Below are 17,937 nucleotides of genomic sequence, written 5' to 3'. Positions count from 1 at the left end.
TCCATGTTATGCAGCAGGGACTAGAGACTCAGAGACCGAGTGAGGTGACTTATTCAGAGTTCTGATTGGTGGCTTCACAGTGCATTACTATATCCCTCTGTGATGGCCTAGAGCCCCTCTTCTGACTTAACCAAAATCACTGTTGGAAACATAAGCATGGGAAGGGAAAGAAGTCCACACTAACATTTTTTTTTCATTAAGGTAACATTGCATGTGATTTAGGGGAATAGGTTCACCTTCCTCAGTTCACATCACACCTGCCACCAAAGCACCTATAGTCCTTTACCACAGGCCATTGACCCCATCCTTTGTTTCCACCCTACTCATCCTCCCCCTATAGTAGTCTCAATTCCGCTGTCATATTTCTAGAGTTTGTTTTGCTTTATTTTTGTTGGTTCCTTCATTTTGATTCTCTGTATTCCACAGGAGTGAAATCTTGCTCACCACTATGCTAGGTATATTGTATGTCAAGGTAGGGACATATTTTGATTATGACCACTGCTCTGATGATGGGATATTCTGGCAGAGTTTGGGGTCCTAGAGTGACCCAGAGCAGAACTTGCCCTTCATTTTATCTCCAACCAGTCTCCAGTACCCTGGATCCCACTAACTCAGTAGGCACTGGTAGACAGCATGGCGCTGACACTCAATATTCAGGGGGTCTGCACGACTTGACAATGTCAACATCCTCAGAGTCGCCTGCCTTGCTGCCATTATTGTCAACAGTTTTGATCTCTTTGTCTTACAAAATTAATCTGCTGTGTATTTGTCCCCCAGTTACCTGCGAGCCCAGCTCAGATTCTCCTAGGAAATCGATATGACCTTTCTCATGCCCCCAGCTTCCCTTTAGAGTTTGAATAATGTGTCGTTCATGGAGGCAAACATTTTTTCTTCAGTTATGCCAACTTTTGGTCACTATGTTTTACTCACCACCAGGATCTTTTGAAGTCACCTCTCATCTGTACTGAATTACCATCATTTAAATTTAGGACTTCCTTAGATATATCTTCTTCCCTTCAATTCCCTGTATTTTCTTCTTAAGTGTATTAAGTACATGTTCGTGGCTCATCTGCCTTCTTAAAGCAGATTTCTTTTTAGGTCAAAATGCATAGAAAAACAAATGGAGAATTCTGTCATTAGCACCACACAGGATCTAGATGTTTTTTTTTTAAATGTATTAAAACATTTTATTTGATCTATTCGTTTATACCCTTCCAAATTGGCAAAAGAATTTAAAGCAGTTTAGGAAGCTAAATAATGTATGTCATCTGAGCATCAATTAAAACAAGGTGCAAAAAGAAATATAAAAGTGGAAAGCAAACACTAACCTTTAATTCTGGGACTGTCAGATAAACCTGCAGAAGCCATTTGGAGTTTTGCTTAGTCAAGTGCTATATGATGATGTATTCTTCTGCAAATTTATTAATGTAGCAGAAGGTAACTGATAGGCTGGTAAACTAGCAAAAAAAGGTCTCAGGAGATAATTCATCTATGTCTCTATTAAAGACTAGAGAAAGCCTTTTACTCAGAGCCTCATACGTGAAGGAAAAGCTATAATTGGATACATATTGGATATATACCACAGCCTGTGAGAGATACAGTGACAGGATTGCCTGATAATGGTGGACAAATTTTTTTTTTTCTCCTCTCATGCTAAAACTGGGGAATAGTATTCAATATTTTCTTGCTTGGACTTTTGAAGTTCAGCAATCAGAGAGGTGTCTTCTTTAGAGGGCTTGAGATATGTCTGCAAATTATCTGTGCATATAAGTTCTGATTGCTTAATATTAATGTGAGTAGAAAATAAGAGGCTTTGCTGAAGCCCCTTTTGCATTCTTTTTAAGGGTAAGTGAATAAAAAGAGAATCCCTCCAAATTAAGACAAATTTCCTGTAAAACAATCTGGTATTGTCAAGTCAGGAGAGAACTGTCAGGGAAGCCAATATTAAATACTCTATAGGGCTTAAAGTAAAATCCTAAGCTGTGCTCTTGTGTGTAAGGCATTTTTTTCTCCTTTTTCTGCTCATATGTGGCATGTTCATTTACAGGGTCTTCTTTTTTCCTTTTCCCTTGTTGATTTTGGTGATATGTCAACAATTATTAACATATTGGGTGTTTGAAAAGGCCTCTCCCAAATTGTAAGACAAGTCACTCTCCCCACTCCATGGAAATAGTGATGTCCCTGGTGAGAAATGTTGGATCAAGTTTCCTTCCCCACACTGGCCAACCATGAGCAGATATCATAAAACAATTGGGACAAATGAGAATAGGCCAATAGTCTTAACAAAAACTAGAAAAAAAATATCGAACATGAAAACAGGTCAATGTGGACATGTTCAGTGCTCAGGTTTTGGCAGAATATCTGTGATTCTTAGTTTCCTTAATGGCCACGAAAAGGTAAGTGATCATTCCCCTACTGCTAAACAGTACATTTTAACCGGAATGAATGAATTGAATATTTGTACTGCAAAATGTTTATAAACAAACTTTTAAAAGAGCAAGTTCTTGCACTATAGTAAAGCAGAAGCATGCTATTATGAAAAGAGGATCTATTTTGAGAAAAGATAAGTCTTTGGAAGATAGGAACAGTAACTGCAGTGGATATTAAAAGCACTGACAATTGTCCTGGGTATCAGAGAAAGATGCTCAAAGTGAGCATTGTGGACATCTGCTAGCTTCTACCCAACCCAAGCTTTCCCTTTTTTTTCCCTTCTTGGGTCTTTGCTAATGTACAACATAAATTGGCCCTTTTCCCTAAATTTCAGATTTGTCATGCAATGTAAAGGAAAAGCCTCAGCAGAAAAGCTGCTAAGAGTCAGTGGATAGCCACTTAATTGAGAAAGTCTGAAATAGGAAGTTCATAATGTATGCAGTCAGACATGGGGAGATTCTACACCATCTCGGTTGCTAGGAATTTGAGATGAAGCTCTCACCACAGTTAAACTGGTCTGAATTGGAGGTAATAGAGAACATCTGAAAGTACAATGCTCTGTATGCCCTGGGGAAACTCATTCTATATTTGTGAGTGGTCCCAATTTGCAGTTTTGGAGACCACCACCAGACATTAAGAACTATAACAGGTGACGAGGAAGTGAGAAAAAAATGTTACCATGAGTTTATATTTAATTTCCTAAAGACCCTGTGTCTACAACCAGTCACCTGGATGATCCGCTTGTCACTGAGAACTGGTTTTTAAAATCTGCTTCCAAAGATTTATGTTCTACTCTCCGAGGGTTTTCTTTTAATAGTTAAGAGTTCCTGGTAGAGAAATTGCTGTACAACTGGCTAATGAGTAAGAAGACATTTAGGAGCCAGGGTTCGATGGGAAATTACCTAAATTGGATTAGAAAAGTGCTCTGTCCTGGCTTGTGGCCTGTTAGTGGAAGACATACACAACCATCTTACTGGTAAATGACTAAAATTGCAAAAACAATGAGATTGATGAATCAAAAAAAAAAAATAAGTGCTGCCAGGGCAAAACTTATAGTAAGCACATTATTGTTCTGTATTTTGTACAAAGTTCAGAGCATAGAGGTAAGATGAAACATTCCACTGGTAAGAGTCTAATTATTAAAGGACTGAGTCCAAGGCAATATGAGGTGCATCCCTGTGGATCAGGTTAGCTGATATATGACAAGTAAAATTCATTTCCCATGTGGATGCACTGAAGAAATCTATGGATGACTCACAGAAGTAGGCTTTTGATGCTGTGACAAGCCCAGGGCTATCTCTGACAGGTTAGACATCCTGGAGGTACAGGGCTACATAGACAAGGGGATCTTAGAGGAGGACACTGCCTTTACTCAAGCATGGCCCCAGGGTGTTCTGGCAGCAGCCTTCAATCCTGTTCAATAAGCCCAGGAGTGTGAGGTATTGTCTCTGCCTGCCAGTGCACAGGTGTTTATATTAGGCCTCTACCCACTTACCAAGACGTTAAGTACTTGCAGCTGCCAATAGCGCAGGTGACAAGGTGGCTCTCCCAGCCATCAGTGGCCACTTCAGGATCCACAGTTGGTGTTTTCTTCGAGTTCGCCTGATCTCAAGAGTGGGTGGTTATCTATGTAAATGCCATTCCACCGCTCCTAACCCCAAGCACTGAACAGAAGGGCCGAATGGTCTCATTTCCCAGCTCAGGTCCCTCCCTTGTCCTTACTTTTTAATAGATGACTTAAAGCCGCTTGAAAGTATTTATTGTTTTAATAGCCATGCACCCCTTACTGTGCTGTAGCCCATGTCATCTCATGATGAACAAAATAAAGGGGTGTATGTATTAAGATGATGGAGTACAGAGGTGACTCCAATTACCACATGGTCTAGATCCCCAGGTATATCTGTAATTGGCCATCCTCAACATTAGGCCTGGCAGGCAGCCTGAGCCTTTCTTTTTCAAATCACAACTGGGGAAGCAGAAGATTTCTTTTATTGACTGAACCTGGGACACAAAAAACAAAGTTCAGTGGGAAGAGCCCTAAAATAAGTTGTTTTTCAAAATTAAAATTCTTCCTTTAATTCACACTTGTGCATTGTTTGTGAAAGCCTCCAGTGAGTGGAGGACACTCTTTAAAAGCCCAAGTAATGAAAGGTATGCAATATCTTGAGAAAGTTAAAAAAACTAATTGAAAAATATTAAATGCAAATTGAAGGGATTATGCAAAAGCATTTACAATACCAGTAAGTTTCAAATGGAATATTTTATTCACGTTAGTTGTCTTTTTAACATGTACACACACACGGACACACTCAGTTTGGTCTGCGTGGAACAGGGTTTGTCTAAATATCCTAAGGAAAATGAAAAATTAAAAAATATATTAATTTTTCATTGTTGTATCAATTACATCCACATCACTTACAAAGCTATTACTGGGTCTGTCCACAGAAGCAGAATGGTATAGGAAAAGGGAACTTGTAAGGTAAATTCAACAGTGACATAACTGAGATCTCAACATGAGAAAGCTCACAAAACATAGATTTTTGCTATTAAATTTGTTTGCAAAAGATGGAAAAGTCAATGGGCACTAAATAAGAGAAGATGAACTTTATTGTAGCCAATTCTCACAGTATTGTGCAGTAACATCAGGAGAAATGCTTAGTCCTTCTCCGGGACTAGTTTCAGAACTTTTCCAATTGCGATGGTCTTACCCTCATCTCTTAAAGTAAAACGACCCATTTGAGGAAAATCTTTGAATGTCTCAAGGCAGATAGTTCCTGCAGTCCTTAAACGGGCAATGCACACTTGGTCTTGTTTCACAAAGCGGGGTCGTGTCTTACTTTTTTCTCCTGATTTTTTGTCTACCAAGGAGATTAAGGCTGTTATTTCAACTTCCTCAATACATGTATGAATGTGCAGCACCGCATTATAACCCGGGCAGATGATGGACTTGTGCTCAATGATCACTATCTGAACATCAAATGTGCGTCCAGAGTGGCACAGATTACTCGGGTCACAAAGTATGAATCCTGGAAGAATCTCTTCTTCTTCAATTCCTTTCAGTCTGATTTTAAGGTTCTCACCTGGGGCTACATAGTCAGTTTCAGCATCATCGGAAAGGATTCCAAGAACTTCCACATTGTGCTTGTTTGGCATCATCACAAGCTGCTGACCTTTAAAAATGGATCCTGATTCCAGCTTTCCCAGGACTACGGTGCCCATATCTTTGTACTTATCCACAATTGGCAGTCTAATCGGTCCATCAATTGATCTGTTGAAGTTTGGCAAATTATCCAAATATGGAATAAATGGCAATCCAGTGTACCAAGGGCAGAAATCTGACTGCTCTTTAATATTTGCCCCGGTCAGCCCTGAGCAGGGCATGAAGTGAATGTCCTTTTTGGGACTGAAGCCAACTTTTTTCAAAAAGGGCACCAGTTTCTCTTTACATTCTTCATATCTCTCGCTGCTCCAACTGACTGTGGGGTCATCCATCTTATTAATAAGCACTATTAAATGCTTTACCCCTGCCGTTTTTGCCAGCATCGCATGTTCTCTGGTCTGCCCACCTTTTTCAAATCCAGTTTCAAATTCTCCTTTCCTGGCAGAAATTACCAGTACAGCCAAATCAGCTTGAGAAGCACCACCAATCATATTTGGGACAAAACTCTTGTGACCAGGGGCATCTAAAATTGTGAAATGCTTCTTTTCAGTTTCAAAATAGGCACGACCCACTTCTACTGTTTTCCCCTTGTCTCGTTCTTCCTGATTTGTATCTAAGGCCCAGGACAGATACCAAGTTTCTCTGTTTTTTTCTTTAGCTTCTCTTTCATATTTCTCAAGTGTCCTTTTGTCAACCATCCCTGTCAGAAACATTATTTGTCCTCCAATGGTGGACTTGCCAGCGTCTACATGCCCAATGAATACCACATTTACGTGTTCTTTCTTGGGAGCACCTACGGGTACGGCCACAGACTTAGGTTTTTTCATTTCCTCCTTCTCCATCATTTCCTGGCCACTTTCTTCTGGGGGCCCTGAATCCCCTAAGGAGCTACCCCCGGGTTCGGCTTCACTTACTTCGTTATTATGCTCCCATGACTCTTCCAGGACCATCTCCACCTCTCCATTTTTTACAACAGGTTCTGAAAGTTCCATGGTAACCGCTGAATTGGAACCTTCACGCAACACTAACTGCTCCTCCTTGGAATGTTCCACAGGTGCCCCCCGTAAAAGACTTTTACCTTGAGGGTCTCCCGCGCCGGTGCAGGTCTCATCCATGCCGGTGGTGTCGGTCGGGGGTCTCTGCGGCTGGGCCGGGCCCCGCAGGAAGGACGGCACGAACTCCGCGGCGTGTACATTAGGCACGAAGGGTTTGGCGTTGACGTTGAGCTGCCGGCTGAAGGCTGAGCTGAGGTGCTCGCGCTGGGCCGCGGCCACCACAGAGGAGGCTCGGTCCCCGCTCGGGGCCGGACCCGGGATTTCCATGTCCACCTGGTCCCAGCAGTCGGGTGCCGAGTCGCTGCTGCTGCTGCCGGGATCCATGGTCTGGGGACCTGATGGGCGGCGGGAAGGGAGCGGGGTCAGCGGGCCAGAAAGAGCGCGCAGGGCCGGAGGGGCTAAGGTAGCAAGAGCGAGGGGCCGAGGGGGAGAGACACGAACCTTAGCAGCAGCGCCGAGGCAGCGAAATCCCGACACTGCATTCGCAGCTGCGGCGGCAGTGGCAGATATGGCGGCTCAGCCCTCTCCTCTTGTGTGTAAGCGGATCTCCTCCCCCAAACCCCAACCACTTCCGACTCCTCCACCGCCGACCCTGCGCGAGGCGCGGATTGACCCCTCGCTGCCACCCGTATGCTTGGCCCCCTTAGCGCTCAGGCATGGGCAAAGTCCAAAAGCATGATTTTTTTTTTTTTTTGAATGAAAATTTCCATTCATTTTTGTTCACACTTTCTGGGAACGCAATTTGGGCATAATCTAATCATAAAATCTAGATAGGCACACCTGATTTACAGGTCTTCAAGATTCAAGTAAAAATGAAAATTCCTATTGAATGAATGGAGGCAGGATAGGATTACAGGCCCAGAAACCCAACAACCCGAGGAAGAAATTAGTGACTAAGGAGGCACTCATGAAATACGTGAAGGTGTAGCTGGATTTAGGGAATGCGACTTAAGTTCACTCATTAATTTGAAACCCGGAGGCCTTTTGAGTTTCCCTTTTCCAACAGGTCCCTGTAAGGCTGTAACTTTTGCTGATGGTTTCTGTGATGTAAGGATAGGGCTCTCACTTCTTTCCTGGTTAGGCACTCTGGCTGTCTGCCTAGAAGAAATTCCCAAGGAGAGCTCCGTCCCAATGGAGCTGTGCAGCCTACAACATTTTCAGTTACTTTATATGCAGGTGCCTGGACAATGGCTGGTCTGTGACGCTGGTGTGGGTCACACAGACAAGCACTGAACTCAGATCACTTGTGTTATTCTAACCAACTATACTCTGGGTTTACCGGCTCCCTTGACCAGCACCTCTCCAGGATAAACCCTGGGTTCACAGGCTTTCCTCCCTCATTCTGGGGACCTGGGACCCTGCTCACATATAGTAGTCTCAGTACCACCACCATCAATACTATTGGAGAAAACATGTTTGTTTGTTTTCTTAAACTCTCCATATCCTCTGTCTGTATGTCCTAGTTGAACTGCATCTGTCTAATGATAACTCACTTTTGTTGAATGTTACCTAGGTATGGGTCATATTTCAATTATTTTCCATGGATTCTCTAATTTCCCATATTCTGTGAGGAAGGTAGTCTTACAGCTTTACTTTACAAATCAGAAGTAGAGGTTTAGAGAGGCTGAGTGAACATCACATAGCTAGTAAAAAATGGACTTGGTGCACAAACAGTAGGATTCTAAGGCCATATTAACTTGTAATATCTATTTTATATAAGTATTATATATAAAGTAATAGAGAGACTTAAAAGGTTTAAATCACAAATAGGAAAATAGGGCAAAGTCTTAGATTATTTGGACAGAAAGAATATATGGATGGATTGAAGAGAGAAAGGATAATTCAGCAGAAATCTTTTTGAGGATTTATCTTTTCCTCCTAAAGTACGAGATGATCATGTGGAGATTCTGAGGGAGGATTGCAATAAAACAAATGAGGACTAGAGAAAGATTTAGAATAAACTTTTAAGGTGTGGGGTAGGTGGTTGACTTGGGATAAGTAGTATTATTTTCTTAAGAATTCCAATTAAAGGACCTCCCGGGTGGCACTGTGGTTGAGCTCTGGGCTGCGAAGCTGCCCCCAGCCTCTGCAGTGCTGGTTCGATCCCCGGCTGCGGGGCGAGGGTCCCACATGGTGCACAGACCTCTCCTGCCACGCCCGCTGCTCCCTTCAGACAATTTTCTGCAATTGATCTCCTCTCCTCTCCTCTCCTCTCCTCTCCTCTCCTCTCCTCGGTCCTCCTGCCTGTTCTGCTTCCGGCTCTGTCTCTGGTGAATTCTCTCACCCTCCCGCACTTCTGACTGTGCTCAGTGCTCGCATAAATAAATAAATAAATAAATAAATAAATAAATAAATAAATACATCTTAAAAAAAAAAAGAATTCCAATTAAAAAGGAAGGCTTCTACACCATTTATGGGCATGTAGACCAGTCAGTACCTATAGAAAACCATATGGCGGTTTCTTAAAATATTAAAAACAAGTCTACCATATGATGCAGCAATACCATTCCTAGGTATCTACATGAAGAATGCAAAAACAGTAATTAAGAAGGATATATGTGCTCCTATGTTCATTGCAGTCCTATTTACAATATCTAAATTATGGATACAACTTATGTCTCCAAGGACAGGAATAGAAGGATATATGTGTTCCTATGTTCATTGCAGCCCTATTTACAATATCCAAATTATGGATACAACTTATGTGTCCAATGACAGAAATAGATTAGATAAATGTGGTGTGTATATAAACAATTTAATACTAATCTGTTATAAAAATGAATTATTGTCATTTGCAACAAAACAGATGAAATTGGAGGAGATAATACTAAGTGATAAATCAGGAGAAAGATGAATACTGGATGGTTTTACTTATATGTGTAATATAGAAAAATAACAAAGGGTCAGAAAACACCAAACAATAACAAACCCTAGCAAACTGACTGTGGACTTGAAGCTTAAAGGAGGGGAGAAGGAAAAACACAGTGTTGAAAGGGAAAAATGGACTATGGTGGGGGACAATAGGTACCTTGATGGTAGGTGCTGCATGGTGAAATGCATCTGAAGAGGTGTGATCCTGTGTCTGTGACTCACATACAGAGTTGTAAGCCAATGCTATCCCAATAAAAAGTATCACTTAAAAAAGAATTCTATTAAAAAATATTGCAATACATTAGAAGAATCAACACTGTCAAAAGGGCTACCCTACCCAAAGCAATATACAGATTCAATGCAATCCCAATAAAAATGTCAATATCATTCTTCAAAGAACTGGAAGAAACACTACTAAAATTCATGTGGAATCACAAAGACCACAATAACCAAAGAAATTCTGACAAAAGGGAAAATAATGGCCCCATCACACTTCCAGATGATAAACTATACCATAGACCATAATAATTAAAACAGCATCGCTGGTAAAAAATAAAATAAAATAAAATAAAATAAAATAAAATAAAATAAAATAAAATAAAATAAAATAAAATAAAATAAAACAAAAAACACCACAGACACACAAATCAATGACACAGAATTGAGCGCCTAGAAATAAATGCACACTTATACAAACAGCAAATATATGACTAAGGGGACAAGAAAATACATTGGAATAAAGAAAACCTTTTCAGTAAATGGTGTTGTGAAAACTGGACAGCAGTATGCAAAAAAAAATAAGAAGAAATTAGACTAGTATCTCACAACACACACAAAAATCAATTGATTTGGAGTTTCTGGCTATAATTGGGCAAATGTCTTCCTTGGACTACCAGTACTAATAGAATTTCCTGCTTGCCAAAAGGCAACAAAGTCACCCTGTAACTAAAGCCAACACTTGCCCATGAAGTACCAGATTTCCCAAAGTCCTCATCTGTGGCAGACACAGAAGTGTCCTGTGAGGACCAATTCTGTTGTATGACAATGAAAATCACTCTGAGATATCAGGAATAGACCTATATCTCCAAGTCCTTAAAGGATGTATTTATGAACCTCTAAAACCTCTAACTCCCCAAGGGATCCCTGTGTAAACTATATAGAAATTTTCTGTTAACAGCAACCAAATTCTTGCTAGTACAGGTAGTGAAAGTCTGGGGTTAAAACACAACACATCTTATTTCGATTTATTTTCTTTGATTTCCATAAACATTCTTAAAACAGTTTCCTTATCTGATAGTAGAAATGAAGAATAGAGATGAATTCACCTGTACCAGCAGTGTTAGTTGCAGGGATACAAAAAGGCCCAAGGAAACAAAGAGGCAAACATTACAAGAAACTTCAACAGCTTCATCATCACTCAGACACCACTAGGATAGTAACATGTGGGACAGCAACCCCATGTCGCTGATACATTCCAGATAGCCAAGCCCTAGGATTACCCACAGAGGGAAAAAAAGCCTAATGCTGAGGCTAAAGAGGAAAAACATGCATCTCCATTCTAACATAGTTTCCTTTGACTTGCAGTGTCCACACCACACCACACTGGGAAAGATTCTTGTCCACTGCTTCAGATGCTAGGTGAGACAGAAGACAAAACCAAAGTTGTCACGCCAGCCCTGTGGCCTTTATATTGACTGACACACAGGTGTGGGAGGAGCCCAGTCAGAGAGTAGTGTCATTTGGGGATGAAAGGTGGAAAAGCACCTCTGTAGGTTCACACTACGGGGAATCAATGGCTGTGCATATCCTAACAGCCCTGTGAAAATACTCCTGCGAGGTCTCAGAGCAATGGGATAATTTCTAGGGGTGTCTAGTTCCCCGAGCACTTACTGCAACTTACACAGCGGTGCGTACCCAAGCAATCCTGGGTACAAATGCTCCACCCAGCCCAGAATGCGTATGCCCCATAATGTTCAAACGATCTTTTGTGGGGCTCACTTGACAACAACACAAGAGAGGCAGTTGTTAGCCACATGTTAGAAATCAGAAAACGCAAGTTAGGGGGAAGGAGGCTGGTCACCAAGGGGTCTTGGATGTGACCGAGGCCCAAACACCCAGTCCTCAAATGCACACCCATAATTGGAAAAACCATGGAATCTGCGAAGCCCAGTAAAGACCCTTGGTGATTTACTGAGAAACTGCTCCCCTGGGAGTGCTGGTCCAGGGATGAGGGGGATGCTTTAGGGAAAGGAGGTTGGAGCTGTGCACGAGTCTGGGCAGTAGCCAACAGCAGGTGACGGCATAGAGCACCACCAAAGAAACACTGTGGACAATGAACGGTATTGCCAGAAAATGAATTTTCAAAACAGCCACAAGACAATCCCATTCATGAGCCTAGCTGCCATCACCTGTCCCCCTAACTAAAGTAGTTCCTAGAAAATTTCTCTGTCTCCAATTGTAGTAACACTCTAATAACACCAAAGAGAGCAAAGGGGAAATGTCGGTATGAAACATCTGGTGGAGGGAAGAGAAGGATAATGCAATGTTACAGGGGAAGTTCAGGGTGATGGCAACATACTTCACTCAGTGATTTGACTTATTTTCAGCCTGCCTTTACTGAGACCCGCTTGGCTCCTGTCCCTGTGTAGGTAGACCCAAGTGTTAAATCTGCATGACACGGGCACACATTGAATGTCAACAATAACAAAAATGGATTTGAAGACATCGGCTGTGAGTAGACATTGGGTTCATGGTGGGTCTAGAGGAACAGTACCTCATGGTCACCAGAGGCAAGGGGAGGAAATAAATTTGTTGTTTTGAAGTTGGGCAGGCAGAGGCAAATACTGAAATAATTTTCCTGTGTTGGGCATGTGAACTGTAGCGTTGGTTACCAAATAGGAGGAGAGGGAAGTTTCTCATTGAAGAAGAACTCCTTCTAATAAATGCAGGGAGGCAGATAGAACTCAGACATCTGCACTGAAACTTCAGTGAGAGGAGCGCTCTAGGCACTGAGCACCGAAGTCTGCTCCCCTTACAGATACCAAGGACAACCACGCGGTGTGGATTCCTGATGGGCTAAGGCAACACTATCTTTGGGATGTTCTTGCCAAAAAGTGAGGACTGGACGAGAAGGAGAATGTACATCAAACTCCCTGCGTGCATGGCAGGGCTCACTTCGCTGTGGTGGCTGAGGACTCCTGCACTGCATGCATGTCCTTGAGGACACCTGCCAGTTTCCCATCCAGCTCACCGGGCAGAGCGGGGTGGCACGGGCCACTGCCAGGCACAGGAGGGAATGGACAACCACCCCCTGACATTTGGGGAACGTGCTGGCCTTGACTGCATTGGAGCAATCCTGAGCCCCACCTGGGGTTGGGCATGTCACTCCTACAAAGTGACCATTTTTCTCACCATCACGCACAATTATGAAAGGCGGTTGGGTCTGAAATCAACAATTCCAGTGGGTAAGAGAGGCAGGGTCCCCAAGGTTCCAAACAGTCAAGGCTAAGGAGTGAGCATGCACTGAGGCAGGGAGCTCACGAGGACTGAGCCACAGACTGTTTCCAGCACTTCCGGCTGCTACCGTGTTCGGTGCTCACACAGGCCTCTAGAGGAGCTGACCGCGTTGTCTTCCTGTTAGGCAGCAGGGGCCAGAGGCTCCCAGAGGAGGGGTGAGGTGGCGTGATCGGAGCTGCAGTGGGGGCTCGAAGGCACATTCTTTTCCCAGCGGAGAGTCAGAGCCCTGTGTCTGGCTGCCCAACTGACCAGGGCAGCAGAACCAGAGGAGGAGAAGAAGTCCACTCTTTGCTCGGCATGGCACTTGGATTTTACATGAGAGAAAGATAGTGGAAGTGGTCGCAGAAATGGGGCCGACAGAGGTGCAGGGCCCATGCTACCTGTTTGTAGCTGAATTGTGTTCCCTGAAACATGGTACCTCAGACTATGACTGCTCTGGATATTTGGTCTTGAAAGCCTGATTACGTTGATATGAGGCAGGTAGGTGGGCCCTACTCCAATCTGACCAGTGTCCTTAGAGGAACAGGTGATGAGGACACCTGGAAGAAACCAGGGTCCCGGGAGCACAGAGAGCCCGGCAAGTGAGGAGGCGGCGGAGGGTGCCCACCTGCAAGTCAAGGAGAGAAGCCTCGAGAGAAACCAGCACTGCTGGCACCGTCACCTTAGACTTCTTTACTCAACAGGGGCGAGAAGATAAACATGTGTGGTTCAAGTCTCCAGCCTGTGGTATTTTGGTGTGGTAGTCCTTGCGAAGTGAGCCACTGCCCCAAGCCGCCCCCCGCACCACAGCGGTTCTGCACAGCCGGACTGAATGTGGTTGTGGGACCAGTCACTCGAGCTTGCAGGGGCAAGGTGTGCAGGGACTTCCTCTCTTCAGGGAAGCTGTGTGAGGCCTGAGGGACAAACCATCCATTCTCAGCGGTGGCTGCCAAGGGGGTGGGTCTGCCAGCAGGTCTGGCCCTACTTGCAAGGAATGAGGCTGGGGTGCATTTGGTCCCATGAGCACCTGGGAACCCACGTCAGGCCCTGCCAGAACATCAAAGTTCCCAGAAGACCTTCCTTTTCCCCTTCTCTCCACACCATGGAGTTTCCATTCATGGAGGCTGAGAACTGCTCTCTCATGTGGCACATTTGCCCTCCCACCATTTTCACCAAACACCAGAATTTTGTGATTCAATGCCCCAATTGTCCTTCATCGCCACCCTTTAAGATTTCGGGTCCAGAGGCGTGGGTCCTGCCAGGCGACAGCTCCCCGCCCCCTAGTGCAGTGGATGCACGTGGCTCCTCACCTGGGCTTGACTGAAGTGTGAGAATGTTCTGAAGAACACGTGCACGGGGAGAGATCTCGGTCCTCAAACAACTCAGGATCGAAGTCTGTATGTTTTAAAAAGATACCACTCATTGGTAACGGATGATTTTGCATGTCACATCACAGAGACATCATAATCCTGCACATGCGCCAGTCAACATGTAACTTTTCCTCCTTCCTCTGAAAACCTACTGTGGTTGTAGGAAACTTTCTCTAGGGAACCACGGCTCTGCTCGGTGGATACTTCATGTTCCACCTATAGTTCACTACGCGTTCATTCAGATGAACATGGAAACCTTGATCACCCTTGCTGTTTCTGTCCTTTACAATGCGGGGCGGGGTGTTTAACCTTGAAAACATATGAAAAGCTTCAAGTGTTTCAAGAAACACTGTTCTGCACATAATGGATACTAGATAAAAAAGGGCCAGGGCAGAGAACTGATAGTGGGTTTCTTTCTATATTAACTCTTTTATCTTGTTGATCGTTGCTTGTTATGAACTCTACTAGTCATAAACTAGTTATAAACTCTATTTTGCAATAGGTGAAGCACACCCTTTAGATACCCAGTTGATGGGAGAACATTTTTGCACCCAACACTAATGATAAAGGACTGATCACAAAAATCTGCAAAGAGCTGATGAGACTCAACAACAACAAAGAAAATAATCCAGTCAAAAAATGGGCAGAAGAGCTAAAAAGAAACTTCTCTGAAGAGGAAATGCAAATGGCCAACAGGCATATGAAAAAATGTTCAACATCATTTGTCATCAGGGAAATGCAAATCAAAACTACCATGAGATACCATCTTACACCAGTGAGAATGGCACATATTAAAAAAACTAGCAACAACAAATGTTGGCGAGGGTGTGGAGAAAAAGGAACTCTTCTGCACTGTTGGTGGGAGTGCAAACTGGTCCAACCACCATGGAGAGCTGTGTGGAGATGTCTTGACCTACTAAACATAGAGCTTCCATATGATCCAGCAATTCCACTCCTAGGTATTTACCCAAAGGACACAGAAACATCAATTCCAAAGAACACCTGCACCCCTATGTTTACAGCAGCACTATTTACAATAGCTAAGCTTTGGAAACAACCCAAATGCCCCAAAATAGATGACTGGATCAAGAAGATGTGGTACATATATACCATGGAATATTACTCAGCATTCAAAAAAGATAAACACATGCAATTTGCAGCAACATGGATGGCGCTGGAAGGGATCATGCTCAGCGAAATAAGCCAAAAAGAAAAAGAAAAATACCGGATGGTCTCACTCATAGCAGGAATCTAGAAAACTTAAATAAGGGACCAGGAAAATGAATAACTATAAGAAAGTGAAAATCAAAATCAACAAAAAACTATGAACCAGAGACACTTTTAGGGGGGTGGGGGTGGGAGGGGAGGGATTGGGGTCAGAATGGGGGGGCTGCAATTGTATGGGGAATATAACAATAACATTTATTATTTAAAAAAAAAATAGATACCCAGTTGAGAAAGGACGAGTGAAAGAGTGGCCTGGGGCTATTGTTGGAAATCACCTTCGTGTATATCAGAAAGGGGTCACCTCAGGGATAGAAATGGCGAGTATGAGTGTCCACAGAGATGGACTGGTGGGGGAAAAAGAACTTCTTTTTTTTCCCCTTCCCCTCCGGATATGGCTGAGTTTCTTTGGTAAGGGCTCAGGGGAGCATACAGTTTCTCTGCTCTGATCCTGAAGCAATTTATCATTAAGGAAAAAACCTTCACTATTAAAGGTTTGAGACACCAGGCAAAAACGTTTCTTATCTCTCTTAATTTAATCCTGAGTAGAAAGTGAATGGTTTGGATGAAATCACCCCCTAATCTTTTCTGTTCTGTGGAATGCAGACATCTCACTCCTGTATTTAAACACCACCTCTATTACTTTGTAGGCTTGTGCAGAGGTGGGTGGGGGAATCTGTGATCTTTGCCACGACATTTTCCTAAGATATGGGATATGTGATTAAAGAGACATACAACAAATTCTGCACATCCACACCTACAGCAGGCTACTGTGGTGAGCTCCAAATATTTCTTACCAACATTTGGAGGAACATGGAGACCTTGATCTTTCTTGCTATTTCTGTCCTTTACAAAAGCTGGGTGGTTATCCTTGAAAACATAGTGCCAAGGGAATGAACTGAGACCAAAAAAAAAAAACAAATTAAAAAAAGACCAATGTTGTATGCTTCCAGTTATGTAAAATGCCTACAATAAGCAAATCCATAGAGAGAGAATGTAGATGAGAGGATACCAAGGGCAGGATGGGAGGGGAAAGGGGCAGTTCATGTCCAGCTGTTTGGAATTTCTGGTCAGGTGTTGAAAAAAGTGGTGGAAGTAATGTTGATGGTTGCATAATGTTGTCAGTTGATTGGATGCCACTGAGTTGCATGCTTGAACATGGATAAAATGGCAAATTTCACGCTGTATATATTTTACCATGATTCAACATTCTTAAAAATCTTATTATTATTATTTTTTTTTAATCAGGAGACACTGATTTCTGAAGGGAACCTGGTCAGATGTGCCAACTAGAAAGGCTACCAAATCGGTCCCTAGACCATGATTTTAGAGACCAGGCCAACTGGCCGACACACAGCAAGGGCGGCACAGTTATGAAATGGCACTTAATGCCTTAGTCTGTCCTTGTCCCTACTACATGCAGGTGTATCTCTGGGGTCTGGGGACAAACCCTAAATATCTCTCAGCTTTCTGCTTGCCCTAAGCCTGACCCTTCTCTCTATTTCCCCCTCATCTTCTGCTCTTCCAAACTGCTCCTGTGTTCAAATGCTGAATCCTTGATTGTGTGACTGAATTTTTCATTTCAGAATCTACCTATTAGATTGATAAGAAGTTACAGAATTCGGATGATATCCATTTTGTCATCCCTATTCTTTTTCTAGTAAGTATCTTCTGTATAAATTTGTTTTAGCCTTTATCTCTACATTCTACAGACACATTCAAATAAAATATAAAGAACCCAAAACAATATCATCAGTAATCATGTATGACTCCTTAGAGTCATCAAGCATATTCATTATGCAATGCATATATAGGTGTGTTTTTGAATGACATAGCCATTTTCTTACATTGTTGTTAATTTTTTGAGTGTAGGATTTCTCTGCTGAGATGCAGTCACTGTAGTTCTCCTACCATCAAAGCACTCATAAACCTCCACTGTAGTCCATTATGTCCCTTCCCAGTCCCTGCCTGCCATTGATGTTTTCCCCTCCCCCTTCCCTCCTGGATGACTCAGATCTATGGTCAGCTTTCAAGGGTTTGTTTTAAGATTTCTCTTTGTCTTAGACTTTGTTTGGTTTCTCTATATTCCGTGTATAAGTGAAACCAGCTGGAATTTGTCTTTTTCCTTTTGACTTACTTCGCTGAGCATAATCCCTTCCAGCTCCATCCATGTTGCTGCAAGTGGCATGAGTTTATCTTTTTTGATTGTTGAGTGTATCCCATTGTGTATATATATTGCATCTTCATCACTCTTCTGTTTGGGGGCATTAAGTTTGTTTTCATATTTGGCTACAGTGAATAGTGCTGCAATAATCATAGGAATGCAGGTTGC

At 42.9% G+C, this 17,937-nt stretch overlaps 1 protein-coding gene across 1 annotated transcript; it reads right to left on the bottom strand.

The window, feature by feature from the left end:
- Positions 1 to 4,675: 4,675 nt before the first annotated feature.
- On the bottom strand, positions 4,676 to 7,243 carry GSPT2 (G1 to S phase transition 2). The gene is made up of 2 exons (XM_037513057.2): positions 7,087 to 7,243; positions 4,676 to 6,980 (listed from the first exon to the last, which is right to left on the bottom strand). The coding sequence occupies exon 2, from the start codon at positions 6,967 to 6,969 to the stop codon at positions 5,086 to 5,088; it is 1,884 nt and encodes a 627-aa protein (XP_037368954.1). The 5' UTR covers positions 6,970 to 6,980; positions 7,087 to 7,243; the 3' UTR covers positions 4,676 to 5,085.
- Positions 7,244 to 17,937: the final 10,694 nt, after the last annotated feature.

Source organism: Talpa occidentalis, unplaced genomic scaffold, assembly GCF_014898055.3.
Source record: "Talpa occidentalis isolate TD23 unplaced genomic scaffold, MPIMG_talOcc4v2.1 talOcc4.15, whole genome shotgun sequence".
NCBI classification, from domain to species: Eukaryota; Metazoa; Chordata; class Mammalia; order Eulipotyphla; family Talpidae; genus Talpa; species Talpa occidentalis.
This window is presented reverse-complemented; position numbering and strand designations above follow the sequence as displayed.